The 15,924-nt window shown below is 38.3% G+C and overlaps 1 protein-coding gene across 1 annotated transcript in view; it reads left to right on the top strand.

Annotated features, from left to right (window-relative positions):
- The first annotated feature begins 6,402 nt into the window (after positions 1-6,402).
- Positions 6,403-15,924, top strand: part of castor2 (cytosolic arginine sensor for mTORC1 subunit 2) — a 34,699-nt gene continuing 25,177 nt past the window's right edge. The window contains exon 1 of the mRNA XM_061898888.1: positions 6,403-6,722. Coding sequence (XP_061754872.1) covers positions 6,610-6,722 — 113 coding nt within the window. The 5' untranslated portion in view covers positions 6,403-6,609. The remainder of the gene's footprint in view (positions 6,723-15,924) is intronic.

Below are 15,924 nucleotides of genomic sequence, written 5' to 3' on the forward strand. Positions count from 1 at the left end.
TGGCAACGTATATATATATGTATATATATATACATAAATGCGTTTGTATATATATATATATATATATACACACACACATATTATATACCTATATATATATGTATATAAATGCACATATAAACATATATATATATACATACGCATATATAGACATATATATAAATATATACACACACATATATATACGTATATATATATACACACATACACACATTTTTACACACATATATACGTATATATACACACACATACGTACATATATATATACACACATATATACGCATGTATATACACACACATATACACACACACATATATACGTATATATATATATATACACACACATATATACGTATATATATATTCACACATATATATATATATATTAATATATATACACACACATATATAGATATATACACACACATACATACATTTATGTATACACACATATATACGTATATATACATATATGTGTATGTATATATAAAGATATACACACACATATATACACTCATATATATATACGTATATACATACATACTGTTTATGTGTATAGAAATATATACACACATATATATTTATACACACACATATATACGTACGGTGTATATATATATATATATATATATATATATATATATATATATATATATATATATATATATATTTATACACAAACCCCGTTTCCATATGAGTTGGGAAACTGTGTTAGATGTAAATATAAACGGAATACAATGATTTGCAAATCATTTTCAACCCACATTCAGTTGAATATGCTACAAAGACAACATATTTGATGTTCAAACTGATAAACATTTCTTTTTTGTGCAAATAATCATTAACTTCAGAATTTGTAATTTCACTCAAGTCCTAAATTTTATCAAGTCCATTTCTTAAATACTATATTCAAAAAAAAAAAAATCCATTGTTTTGTTCATTCGTTACAGTTGTTCCTTTGATCTAAGCAGTGTGTTGAGGTAATAAGCTTTGGTATTTGGCACAAAGTCTATTCATGCATGGACAGAGAGAGCAAGTACAGTACCAGGTACAGTACTGCAGAAGATTCTCAGGATTTCACGTGGGTCACGCTGAAAAGATTACACTGTAGCGGAGCTGCACAGAACCACCCCGACAACTTGCTTACCTTGCAAAAATGAGTTGTACTGGAGATATTTTGTTTTCATTTCTACGCCGGTGACATTGGAGCTTAATGAATAATTCAAATGTGACAAATGTTTCGGCTAGGAAACGCAACGTGCTTGTTGGGTCTGAGAGCGGAATGTTCCCCTGGAGAGCTCGTCTTTGTCATAAAGCACAAGGAAATGGACTGTGTATTATTGCCAAAGTAACTCAAGTGTAAGTCCTATTCACAATGTTTGCTTGGTTTGAACACTGGCAAATAAAGCATGTGACGGACCACCACTTTATACTCCATCCATCCATCCATTTTCTACCGCTTATTCCCTTCAACTCATAAAAAAACCTTAATACCAAATTTCGGCCGGTAAAACGTAATTATAAGCTAAGCAAGCGACGACAAAAACCTAGTAAGTCCATTTTAAGACATAACTTTTACGTGTGTGATTAAACACGTATAGCTCGACAATCCATAAAAACACATTTTTATGAAAAATTGGGAATACAATGAACTGAGCTAGCTACGAGGTGTCCGATTAAAACCCTCTAAGTTATGGCAAGTTTGGCTTAGGAGTGTAATGTCAAAAATGTGTTTTGTATACACCATAGCTGTCGCTCAAAAACATAGCTAGCTCACTCGCTGAATAGCTAGCATGTCCACTTAATGGTAATTATCATGTTTACATTTGTTGGTAAATATGTGGAGCTAAACAACCCAAAGAACATGTTTAATAACAACATGTCTGCAAATCTTGAGCTTTATTGAGCTACTCGCTATCCACTTTTTTCAGCTATGTTAGTCTGCTGTAAGGCAATTTTGACTTACTTGTGTAAAGTCAAAAAAGTGTAGCGAAACAATTTTTTTATAACGCCATATTGGTATGTATCGTGAATTTAGCTCTAGCGCTCAAATGAAAACCACAAACGTCCATTTTTTGGGGCGATATTGACATTTGTGTTACCGTTAAAAACGTGTAGCTAACCAACCAAATAAAATATTCTTGTAACTGTCTTGGAGTATTTTAGCTGGCTACAAGGTATCTACCCGATTAAGCTGTCGGATGACAACCTTGTAAGTCCACTTTATGGCATTTGTGGTAAACAAATGTCAATAAAGTGTAGCTAAACGACCATTTTCGTAAAACTCCATAGTAAACTTAGCTAGCTGGTTAGCTAGCTCTTAGATAACAAAAAACAACTCATAAATCCACTTTATGACGATTATCACGTTGATCTTACTGTTAAAAACGTGAAACTAACCAATCAATTAAAGTATTTTAATAAGATCTTTCTATGATGACTTTAGCTAGCTACTAACTATCTATTTTATTAAGCTATCAAATGAAACCTTGTAAAACCACTTTATGGCAAGTGTAATGTCAAAAAAAAGTGTAGCTAAACAAAAAAAAAAAGTATAACGCTACATCTGTGTATTGTGAACTTACCTAGCTCGCTCACAGATGAAAACCTCATAAATCCACTTTATGGCAGTTTTGACGTTTCTGTTACTGTTTAAAATGTGTAGCTAACAACACCGTATCTGTCTGTGATGAGCCTAGCAAACTACTACATATCTATCTTAATAGTATGTCGGATGAAAACCGTGTAAGTCGACTTTGTAGCAATTTCGCCTGAAAAAAATCATGTCAATAAAGTGTAGCTAAAAGACCATTTTTTATAAAGCCATATCTGTATTTCGTGAACTTAGCTAACAAGTTCACTTGCTGGTTAGCTAAATCTCCGATGAAAACCTCATAAGTCCACTTTTTACAACAATGTGGACGTTTGTGCTACTGTTAAAAAAGTATTGCTAACCATCCATCCATCCATCCATCCATCTTTTGCTTATCCGAGTTCGGGTCACGGGGGCAGCAGCCTAAGCAGGGAAGCCAAGACTTCCCTCTCCTAAGCCCCTTCGTTTAGCTCTTCCCGTGGGATCCCGAGGCGTTCCCAGGCCAGCCGGGAGACATAGTCTTCCCAACGTGTTTTGGGTCTTCCCCGTGGCCTCCTACCGGTTGGACGTGCCCTAAAAACCGCCCTTGGGAGACGTTCGGGTGGCATCCTGACCAAATGCCCGAACCACCTCATCTGGCTCCTCTCGATGTGGAGGAGCAGCGGCTTTACGTTGAGCTCCTCCCGGATGGCAGAGCTTCTCACCCTATCTCTAAGGGAGAGCCCCGCCACCCGGCGGAGGAAACTCATTTCGGCTGCTTGTACCCGTGATCTTATCCTTTCGGTCATGACCCAAAGCTCATGACCATAGGTGAGGATAGGAACGTAGATCGACCGGTAAATTAAGAGCTTTGCCTTCCGGCTCAGCTCCTTCTTCGCCACAACGGATCGGTACAACGTCCGCATTCCTGAAGGCGCCGCACCGATCCGCCTGTCGATCTCACGATCAACTCTTCCCTCACTCGTGAACAAGACTCCTAGGTACTTGAACTCCTCCACTTGGGGCAGGGTCTCCTCCCCAACCCGGAGATGGCCCTCCACCCTTTTCCGGGAGAGAACCATGGACTCGGACTTGGAGGTGCTGATTCTCATTCCGGTCGCTTCAACGATCCAGAGAGAGCTGAAGATCCCGGCCAGATGAAGCCCTCAGGACCACATCATCTGCAAAAAAGCAGAGACCTAATCCTCCGGCCACCAAACCGGAACCCCTCAACGCCTTGACTGCGCCTAGAAATTATGTCCAGAAAAGTTATGAACAGAATCGATGAAAAAAGGGCAGCCTTGGCGGAGTCCAACCCTCACTGGAAACGTGTCTGACTTACTGCCGGCAATGCGGACCAATTGCTAACCAATCAATTAAAGTGTTTTAATAACACCATATCTGTTTATCATACTTCTTGGGCTGCTTTGGAAGGATCTAGCCGTTTCTGCCCACTGTTTAAAGTTTGTGGCTAAACACCCGATGAAAATATTTTTCTAGCAAGAAAGATGTGATAAAATTGGCTGACCAGTAGGTAGCGAGCTAGCTGTCCAATGAAAAAGCGTTTTTGAGCACCGTGTTTTCGTTAGCATAGCTAGCGAGGTATCTATCTACCACAAGTTTTGTTAGCTAGAAGTCCGTAGAGTACACTTTATGACAATCTCACTTTTGCAAGTGCTGTTAAAAGTATGCATCTAAAAAAATTAAATTTTACATGCTGCATTCCATCACGTTTTCCTCATTTTCTTCACAACATGAAGTGATTGCTGGAAAATAAAGATTTACATTTTGCTGCTAAAATTAGTCTAATAAGTCGTTTTTTTGTTTTATGTCACATGTTAAAGGCCTACTGAAATGAGATTTTCTTATTTAAACGGGGATAGCAGGTCCATTCTATTTGTCATACTTGATCATTTCGCGATATTGCCATATTTTTGCTGAAAGGATTTAGTAGAGAACATCCACGATAAAGTTTGCAACTTTCGGTGCTAAGACAAAAGCCCTGCATCTACCTGAAGTCGGAGACGATGATGTCACATGTTTGATGGCTCCTCACATATTTAACATTGTTTTTAATGGGAGCCTCCAACAAAAAGTGCTATCCGGATCGAGAAAACGACAATTTCCCCATTAATTTGAGCGAGGATGAAAGATTCGTGTTTGAGGATATTGATAGCGACGGACTAGAAAGAAAAAAAAAGATTGCAAGATAGTAAATGTTTTTAGACACATTTACTATGTTAATTCTGGGAAATCCCTTATCTTTCTATTGTGTTGCTAGTGTTTTAGTGAGTTAAATAGTACCTGATAGTCGGAAGGGTGTCTCCATGGGTGTCTCGCCGCGCAGTGTCTCAGGGGAGTCGACGGCAGCTATGGACGGCACAAGCTCAGCTTTTCTCCGGAAAGAACTGACTTTTTAACCACAAATTTCTCACCGAAACTTGCTGGTTGACATTTGGTAGGGATCCATGTCTGTTTGACCGCGCTCTGATCCATAGGAAAGTTTCACCTCCGGGAATTTTAAACAAGGAATCACCTTGCGTTTGTGTGACTAAAGGCTAAAGCTTCCCAACTCCATCTTGCTACTTTGATTTCTCCAATATTAATTGAACAAATTGCAAAAGATTCAGCAACACAGAACTCCAAAATACTGTGTAATTATCTCGTTAAAGCAGACGACTTTTAGCTGTGTGTGTGCGCAGCGCTCATACTTCCTAAAAACCCGTGACGTCTTGCGTACATGTCATCATTACACGACGTTTCGAAGACAAAACTCCCGGGAAATTTAAAATTGTAATTTAGTGAACTAAAAAGGCCGTATTGGCATTTGTTGCAATGTTAATATTTCATCATTGATATATAAACTATCAGACCGCGTGGTGGGTATTAGTGGGTTTCAGTAGGCCTTTAAAAACTATATCCGTTATGCTTTTGATTCCCGAGCGCGGCCACCGCTGCTGCTCACTGCTCCCCTCACCTCCCAGGGTTTGTGGAACAAGGGGAGGGGTCAAATGCAGAGGGTAATTTCACCACACCAAGTGTGTGTGTGACTATCAATGGTACTTTAACTTTATTTATAGGCCAACAATTGGGGTTAGTACACAGAAAATCACATCTGTTTTTTTTTTATTGTTTTTATCCAAAACAAAACCTTTGTTTTGATATTCAAATAAAATACGTAAACCAGAGGTGGGGAAAATGTGTGGATTATAGTACATGCTTTTAATTGTACTTACTATGCATATTCCAGCCTTTTTGGTTTTGGAGGTACATATTTTGCAGAAAAAGCTCTTTTGTAATTGCTCTTTGAAATCCAGCAGAACGGATTAAAGCTTCTTTTCTCAAACCATAATCAAATTATGTCAAAATCCCTTTAGTTGTGTTTATCCATCTGGTGGTATAGCGTCATTTATTGACCAGAACAACATTGCCCATCATGCCCTTCTCTGCGGACACGCCCCTTCTGAGTTTGAGTGGCAGGTTGTTTGTTTCACTGCGACCAGCTGCTGACTATTCCAATCTAAAGAGAGCAAACATGGGGACCCATTGAAAACCTGCAACAAGCTCCCGCAACCCAAATGAAAGCTACTTCCGGTTTGGACCTGCTCATTTCGAAACAAGGGTATTGAATTTCTTGTTATTGCCTTTATTTTTTTCACATTGATTATTCACACGATGTGTTATTAAATTTAAATGTATTCAGCAGATTTAGGGATTCACAAAAAAAAACAATGAATCGCGCAGAACTACTCGGACAAATGTTCTCTGGTAAGTCTTGTTTTGAAAACTTATAACCGGAAGCGTCTCATCACAGCCTTGAAGAAGGTCCATTTTTTATTTCCTTTTTTTTTTAACCTCTGCTTTCTTCATTCCTCCCTCTGCCTCTCTCTTCTCTGTCTCTCTCTTTTCTCTACGACTTTGGCGTGTCAAGCCTATTTATTTATTCATGCATGTGATTTGAAAGTGCCCTAGCTTTATTGCTATTTTAATGGTGTTGTTTTTACTTAGCTGCCCCTTCCAATGAGAAGACGTAAAAGATGGAGCTTCACATTTTAGAGCACAGCTTGAAAGTGGCGAGTATAGAGAAAGAGGGCATCCAGATTTGCACCCATGGATTAATAAAACTCGCCTTCCTGGCCTCCAAAACAAGGTAAGTCAGCCATGATAATTATCAACTAGAAAGAAAAAAAGACACGGTTTACAAATGTAGAGTGGCGTTTAAAAGGATAGCGGTGCCATTTAAGCTAGTTCCGGTGGTTCATTGAACGCATCATACGCACTAATTAAATGTGTTTTTTAAAAAGAAGACCGTTCGTTAGTAGCGATAACCAGGCCTATAACGAGTTGTCATTTGATGGCGTTGTACCGTCTGTAGCTGGGGGGAGTGTACGGTATATTCATATTTTGTGTATTACTGTAACTAAACCTGTGTCCTACTATATAATCACTTCTTTATGTTGCGTTCAGGGTCTGCATTCAACCCAAAGAGATGTTGCTGAGGCCTTCAGTGGTAGTGGCCTTTTTTTCTTTTTAGAGGCTATTATGTGCTTAAGCAGGTTAAGTTCCCTGAATGCACCATGTGAGCTCAACCAGGCTTTGCTGACAAATATTGTTTTGGGGTTTTCCATCAAATAAGTCATACTTTTGGCTTGTGGGTCTCATGGACTGTCTTCTCTGCAAATTATCAGAGATGGGATGTTCACGATGAAATCTAGTCTTTTGGGTTGTTTTAGGTAAACGATGAGAAACCTGTTCTATGGAGTGAATTTCCTGCCAAAACTTCACAAACACACCAAAAAAAGGTTTTACTTATGCCCAAAAAATTAAAAGTAAAAAAAACAAAAAAAAAACATTTTTTTTCCCAATAAAAGATATGCAAGTATAATCATTTTCTTCAATTTAAAAACCATTCGCAAGTGTAAAAACAATTTTCATTAAGTTATAACTTTTCGCAGTAATATTCCACCCTGCACTATCTATAGACTTGCACTCAGAGTACCCGTAATTCAGGTGGTGCTGCTGAGTCAATTTAAGGTCTTCAGAGCGACGCCTAATTGCACATGGTGCCGTCCGCCAAACATAATAAAGAAGCAGCATGGTGGGGAGTAAAATGGCGGTCAGAAGAGAGGTTGAATTCATAGGTTAACTTACAGATTGAGCTTGTTTCTCCTGGACTAGAAAATCAGTCAGCTAGAGGAAACTTAGAAGCATTTGGATTACTTTTTCTTTTTTTTTTTATAAATATAAAAAAATTTAGAAATAAATATAATTTTAAAAAACATTTAATTACTTTAATTTATTTCCTTATTTTAATTTGGATTTACTTTGAGTTTATAATTTAAAAGGTAGTTAATTTCACACTTTAGGTTTTGATTGATTGATTGAAACTTTTATTACTAGATTGCACAGTAAATATTCCGTACAATTGACCACTAAATGGTAACACCCGAATACGTTTTTCAACTTGTTTAAGTCCACGTTAATCAATTCATGGTGGTAAAATTTTGTATTCACATTTTTAAGTATTTTTTATTGTATTTGTATTCATGTGTGTTATATCTATAATGCATGTTATTCTTATTTGTGTATTTTTTTTCTATATTAACACCTTTTGTTTCTGACGCTGATGTGTAATTTATTTGCCGAAACACACGGGGCGCTGTTTCCTAGCGTGTCGATCTAATAAGCAACCACAGCACAGGCAAAAAATAGCAAATAAAGAGCGACACTGCGATTGGAGCAGGAAATGATCAATGTGGTACAAATGTCACTTATCTCAACTGTTGATCTGAAATCGGAGTATACACAAGAGGGTGTCCCGATCAGATGCTGATGTCAGCAACAACAACAAAAAAAATTATCAAATGATATCGATTTGCATGTAAAATCCCTGATACAAGCAGTCCTGCAGTGTTTACTTGCGCAAAACTGGACAGCCACTCTAAATGTCCTCCAATAAACACAAAGTTAGTCTTTTTTCAATTAGCAGCTAGAATTTCAGCTAGCAGCTACATTACAACTAAGCGAACAATAGCATACAAGCTAGACATACATAAGTGTCCTTAATTGAATATTGCAATTTAAAACAGCACATTTGTCAAATGCATATTACTTACACATACAAAGTCTCCATGGTAGAAGTATTAGAAAGTATCCAGTAACAAACATGTCCGCATCATTACTGCATCATGAGCTTAACTTTAAAAAGTATTTTACAAATAAAAAAATACAACTCCATTTCAACTCAAAGAGGAACTGAACTTTAGGGGAAATTTGCCTATCATTCACAATCCCTACATAAGACCAGAACACATGTTTTTTCTTTTGTGTATGCATTGTAATTTGTAATACACAGCTAGTATGAGATGGCCAACAATGCTGCTAATGGGAGGGCTCGATTGCGCCCATAAAGCCATCTAAGAAAAAAAAAAAGAAAAAAACGCCAGCAATATTCTAATTTACATCTTGAGACCTGAACATTAATCAAATATTTGCAACATTGTATTATAAGCGCTTACTATTCGAAACGTTGTGACCTATGCAGCTACTGACACACTGAGCCAGGGAGCTGCTGCATCGCCTCTAAGTTAGTAGAAGTTAATTATAGTTTATATATCATGCTTCTCACTTCTATAGTGGAAGGATGTGGCAATCAACTGAGAAATCGTTCACCTTTGAAATCCAACTCATACCTGAACATGGCAAAAAAGACATGAAGACGCGTCTGTTTTTTTGTGTGAGGATTATGATTAATTCTTCATCTAAATGGAAAGATAGAAACATCCCATCAGTTAGCATCCCAGTGAAAGCAGACATTGTACAGTAAGTGGTTGTTTTATTATGTTTGTAGTGTATTTCTTGTTTATCACTGAGCAATACTGCTACTTGCTGATTCAACATCTAAAACTTGTAACTCATCCTTTGGTATATTCAGGCTCAAAAATATAAGTTTGTGGATCATGATTTGTACCAAAGAAGTTGGTTTCATCTCTCATGAAGTCTGCCATTATCATTAGTGTTGTTGATGTGAAATTAATGCACCGCCGTATGCTTAAAATGAGCAAAATACGTAAATATTATGTCAGGACATTATGTATGTACCTGTTACTACAATACAAGTACAATTTACACAAGGTTGATGGAAGTTTTTTAGAGTACTTTATAGGCGGAATAAACCGACTCCCATTGTCTCCATTGTTAGCTGACATTTGCTAGTCTTTGCTTATGAGTTAGAATGTATTTGAAAAAAACATGGGTGCTTGTCTTTCATAAGGATTGTGAATGATAGGCACAACTCCAAATAAAAAGGTGCAGTTCCCCTTTAAAGACAGCATAAGTCCATTCCAGACTCCATCCATCCATCCATTTTCTACCGCTTGTCCTTTTTCGGGGTCACGTGGGGGTGCTGGAGCCTATCTCACCTGCATTCAGGCGGAAGGCGGGTTACACCCTGGACAAGTCGCCACCTCATCGCAGCCATTCCAGACTGTTCATAATAAATTAGTGTTTTTCATACTATTCTTCTCTCTTACAAATTTCACTTGATAAAATATTTTCTAAAACGACAAAATAATAACGTATGTATGATTATGGCTGATATCGTAACAAATCAATATAGGTATCTGCCAACACAATGCTCCAATATCGGTTTCGGGCACCCAGAGTACAAACAGCAAACAACCAATCACAATGGATGTGTATATGCGCATAATGTCATACACGATAGCAGTCGTAACTCTAAACTGTCACACAAGTTTGTAGGCCCAATATTCTCGCAAATATTAAAATTTCAAAAACTATAAAAAGGTTGTACTTTGACACTAAGTATTACGTATATATTATATTCATACACTTCAATAGCATACCTTAACAAGGGACATTTTCGATATGAATCCTCTTCCCTGGTGCAACTCCATGTTAAAAGTTAAAGTACCAATGATTGTCACACACACACTAGGTGTGGTGAAATTAGTCTCCTCTGCATTTGAACCATCCCCTTGATCACCCCCTGGGAAGTGAGGGGAGCAGTGGGCAGCAGCGGTGCCGCGCCTGGGAATCATTTATGGTGATTTAACCCCCAATTCCAACCCTTGATGCTGAGTGCCAAGCAGGGAGGTACCGGGTCTCATTTTTATAGTCTTTGGTATGAGTCGGCCGGGGTTTGAACTCACAACCTACCGATCTCAGGGCGGACACACTAGGCCACTGAGTAGGTGTTCGTATTCTTCTTCTTTGAAAAAAACCTTAAGGAATAGCAAAACAACTTGAATTCCTACTGGCCTCCTCCTACGGCAGAACGCCAAATTAAACGCATAATAATTTGAGAATTCTGTCGTTTGCGGTCAACTTCCTTGTAGAGCAACCGCATCTTGACGGAGTGCACGACTTGGCCACAACCAGTAGAGGCACTGTTGTTGTCCTAAGAGTGATTTCATGATTGCCGCTGAAAGAAGAGCATTTTTCCTGTCTCGTTCAAAATAATATAAAAAAAAAAATCCCCCATAGTCACTAAAGGAAATTAGTCGCTGATATTACCTTTCCAATCTCCGCACTTCCTCCATTTTATTGAGGCAACAACCTTGGCTGCCATTGCCTGCTGATAAGCCTCTTCAGCAGCATATTTTCCGCCTTATCGCAGGCTCCTACTATACTATAAGGCCTCTTTTCTCCACTCAATTCCATTTCCGTGCTCTCTGGTCCTTTTTTTTTTATTGTCTTTTACCTCTTTCCTATTTTGATGAAAACAGATTTCTCATGTGTTCCATACTAATGTGAGCCGAGGAGACAAGTTGGGAGCAGAAGTGGAATCAGCTGATCTGAAACGAGCTCGCCCAGCTGGCTGGCTTGTACCGCAATTAGAGGTCGCCATGTTGACACCCACTACTCACCAGCACGGTGACATAATGGTTCGCAACTGGGCGATTTGTTTCAATTGATGCTTCATTGATCTGTTCGTATTTGTAACGAGGGGTGTTTTTATTTCTTTATTTTACAAAATCCTCAGGAAATTGCTTGACTATTAAGCAAAAGCCTCTAACACAGTGGTTCTTAACCTGGGTTCGATCTAACCCTAGGTGTTCGGTGAGTCGGCCTCAGGGGTTCGGCGGACCCTCTGCCGCGGAGGTCAAGACACACTCGACTCATCGTGCAAATAAAAACGTCTCCCAATATACTATTATCGATACCCCCAAACAATGTTCCCTCTAATTTTCCATCTGATTTGCAGGTGTGTAATTTGTTGTGAGTTCATGCACTGTGTTCATTTTGTTCTTTGAACAGGGTGATGTTCACACACGGTTCATTTTGTGCCCCAGTAAAAAAAACATATAACTTTGACTTGCAGAAGCACGGTGTTAGAGGGGTTTGTGCGTCTGGCTCACAATACGAAGGTCCTGAGTAGTCCCGGGTTCAATCCCGGGCTCGGGATCTTTCTGGGTGGAGTTTGCATGTTCTCCCCGTGACTGCGTGGGTTCCCTCCTGGTACTCCGGCTTCCTCCCACTTCAAAAGACATGCACCTGGGGATAGATTGATTGGCAACACTAAATTGGCCCTAGTGTGTGAATGTGAGTGTGTTGTCTATCTGTGTTGGCCCTGCGATGAGGTGGCGACTTGTCCAGGGTGTACCCCTCCTCCCGCCCGATTGTGGCTGAGATAGACACCAACACCCCCCGCAACCCCAAAGGGGAATAAGCGGTAGAAAATGGATGGATGGAACTTTGACTTGAATTTGGAAAAAAAAATATTGTTTTTTGCACTAAAGAAGGGTTCGGTGAATGCGCGAATGAAACTGGTGGGGTTTGGTACCTCCAACAAGGACATTTTTATTTTAACAGTAAACCGGAAGAAAGTAACTTCTGGAAAATCCATTATAATATGTAGGTGGTGCAACCCGCTTAAGTCGACAACCCGTTTGTCACCAACAATTTTCTTCGTATTACTAAAAAGTGCCTGCTTAAGTTGACGTTGACATAAACAGACGAACGACCATATGACCATAGAGGGTCAAATGGAACTAAATCAAATAAATAGTCTTTAAATAATTTATTTTTTTGTAATAAAATACATAAATGTTATAAGTGTATTTGATGTAAAAGTACATTTAATTATTTAAAATGATTGATCATTTATTTAAAATCATTATTATTGATTTTATTTTATTTCATGATGAAATTATTTCCCGATTGTATTAATTAATGATTTATCTATTTGAGACAAAATCAAATAAGTCTTTATAATTACTTGGTGTCTTTAATTAATCATAATTGTAATTAAATGCATACATGTTATTGTTGTACATCAATTTATTGTAAAAGTATATTTAATTAGTGAATCATTTAATTATTGTATTTCCCGATTGTATTAATTATTCAATGTTTTATTTCATGAGACAAAATTAAATGCATCTTTAAATAATTACTTCAATTTGTCTAATTAATCATAATTTTAATACAATACAAAAATGTTAAAGGTGTCATAAATGTATTTGATGTAAAAATAAATGTAATTAGTTGAACATTTATTTCAATATTGAATCATTTATTTGATTTGATTATTTTCATGATTAAATTGTTTCCGGACGTTATTTATTATTTAGTGATATATCTATCTCACAAATTTATCTGTCAAAGTCAGTGGCCGCACAAATCCGGTCCAATGATTAGTCTGAAGCCTGGAAGTCTCTTTAAACATTGCGCCTAAGATAGAGCCTGCCTTTTTCAAGAGTTGGTGGTATTTATGTTTATGTTGCTGTGTGTTGTAGTATTAACTTCATCATCATTGCTAAGCATTGTGAAATATTAACGTATCTACTGAAGCGCTTTGAGTACCTTGAAGGTAGAAAAGCGCTATACAAGTACAGCCCATTTATCATTTATTTATTTACTGTCTAATTACGCTGCGATAACACGTGCACACAGTCGCTTAATGTTCAGTGCAAAGTAAGCTTCAGAATAATTCTATCACAGCAACTTCAGAAAAAAGTTATATTTTGTTAGCCACCTACTTAACAGTATGAAATTATAAAAACATGGACAAATTAATACAGATTAACAATGTCAACAAACTGTCATAGATTCAATAATTGGCCATTCCCATGTTTGGACAAAAGTCCCAAGTGAATGTGCAAGCAATGGCTAGATTTGGTTCCGGTTATGTTGACATAAACTGGTTCCAGTGTAATATCTTTAAGAGTCACGGTAATTTTCTAGTTTCCGCTTCAAGTTAAGTTAAAGGGGAACATTATCACAATTTCAGAAGAGTTAAAACCAATAAAAATCAGTTCCCAGTGGCTTATTTTATTTTTCGAAGTTTTTTTCAAAATTTTACCCATAATGGAATATCCCGAAAAAAGGATTTAAAGTGCCTGATTTTCGCTATCTGTAAATCTACCGTCCATTTTCCTGTGACGTCATCTAGTGATGCCAACATGGCGGATAGCACAGCAAGATATAGCGACATTAGCTTGGATTCAGACTCTGATTTCAGCGGCTTAAGCGATTCAACAGATTCCGCATGTATTGAAACGGATGGTTGGAGTATGGAGGCAGATAGCGAAAACGAAATTGAAGTAGAAACTGAAGCTATTAAACGAATAGCTATTGAAGCTATTCGGCGATCGCCTTCCAACCAACAATTGAGTGTCGCAGGATATCCATACATCTCTGTGCCATGTCTGTCTTAGCATCGCCGGTAAAATGTGCAGACCAAACGAGGGACTTACGCATCATCGATTGGTAAGTGTTTGTTTGGCAATAAATGTGGGTGGAGGGAAAGGTTGGATGCAAATATAGCTACAAATGTACATACAGCTAGCCTAAATAGCATATTAGCATCGATTAGCATGCGGTGCTAATCGATGCACACTCCACGTAAATCAACTTGAATCCGTCCCTGATGGTGTTGTTACACCCGACAACACACCGACGAGGCATGATGTCTCCAAGGTACGGAAAACAGTCGAAAAAACGGAAAATAACCGAGCTAATTTGACTCGTTGTTTGTAATGTGTTTGAGAAAATGGCGGATTGACTACCTATGTGACGTCACACTGAGAGCGAATAATAGAAAGGCGTTTAATTCGCCAAAATTCACCCATTTAGAGTTCGGAAATCGGTTAAAAAATATATGGTCTTTTTTTCTGCAACATCAAGGTATATATTGACGCTTACATAAGTCTGGTGATAATGTTACCCTTTAAAGTTAGAAGTAAAATTAAAGTACCACTGATAGTCACACCGACCCGACCTCGGATAAGCGGAAGATGGATGGATGGATGGATGGATGGAGGATTTCACCACACTAGGTGTGGTGAAATTATCCTCTGCATTTGATCCATCCCCTTGTTCCACCCCCCTGCAAGGTGAGGGGAGCAGTGAGCCGCGCTCGGGAATTATTTTGGTGAATTAACCCCCAATTTCTAACCCTGGATGCTGAGTGCCAAGCAGGAGGTAATGGGTCCCATTTTTATAGTCTTTGGTATGACTCGGCCAGGGTTTGAAGTCACGACCTACTGATCTCAGCGCGAATACTCTAACCACAAGGCCACTGAGCAAGATAATGTTTATTTTTATTAAGTTATAAAAATAGTCCTATTTACTTTATTTTGTTTACACGTAGCCATGTCATTTGTGTCTCCATGATGGTTGTTTACAATTTCTGCTTTTTACAGAAGAACAAGCGATCACATTCTTTATAATATGATGCATCCTTGAGCAATAGAGCAGAAATATTTGAGATTTATCTTCTGAATGATGACGGGTGATATGGAAATGGGGAGTAGAGATCGCATGACTTGGCTCTCACTGACGTGTTTGTGGTATAAGTCAAATCAAAGTCTAATCGGAGGCAGCTAAAATAAAACACATTAGCGATAAATAATGAGTGTATTTGTGATGTATGTTGACTCGCAAAGGCATTCTGCTATGCTTCCAAATTGAGGAAGTTCCCCCCCCTGCCCTCCACAAATATTTGATGTAATTAATGTTTCTGCTTGGGAAGCAGACAAGGTCGTGCAGAGTTCAGGGCGTTGCAGCAGCAGCAACAACAAATACCCTATCAAAGACTCCTTGTGAAGTTCCTTACTCTCGCTGGGAATTTGACTAATGCGGCGAACCGTTAGCATTTAGGGCCTGAATACAGCGGTTGTTATGTAGGCCTCGTAATGACGCAGGGACAATTAGTGCACAACAAAGTGAGTCAAAGGACCGGCACCTTCTTGCGGTTTTTCGCACCTGAAAGACGAAAATGGTGCGTATTCAGCTGCTGATCTGCTGTTTTTGTTAGAGAGAAATTGTGAAAAGGTGTTTTTTGCTGGGGTCACATACTCTGTGTTTTTAAAAAGGATTAGATACAA

This window comes from Nerophis ophidion, linkage group LG04, assembly GCF_033978795.1.
Source record: "Nerophis ophidion isolate RoL-2023_Sa linkage group LG04, RoL_Noph_v1.0, whole genome shotgun sequence".
Classification (NCBI taxonomy): domain Eukaryota; kingdom Metazoa; phylum Chordata; class Actinopteri; order Syngnathiformes; family Syngnathidae; genus Nerophis; species Nerophis ophidion.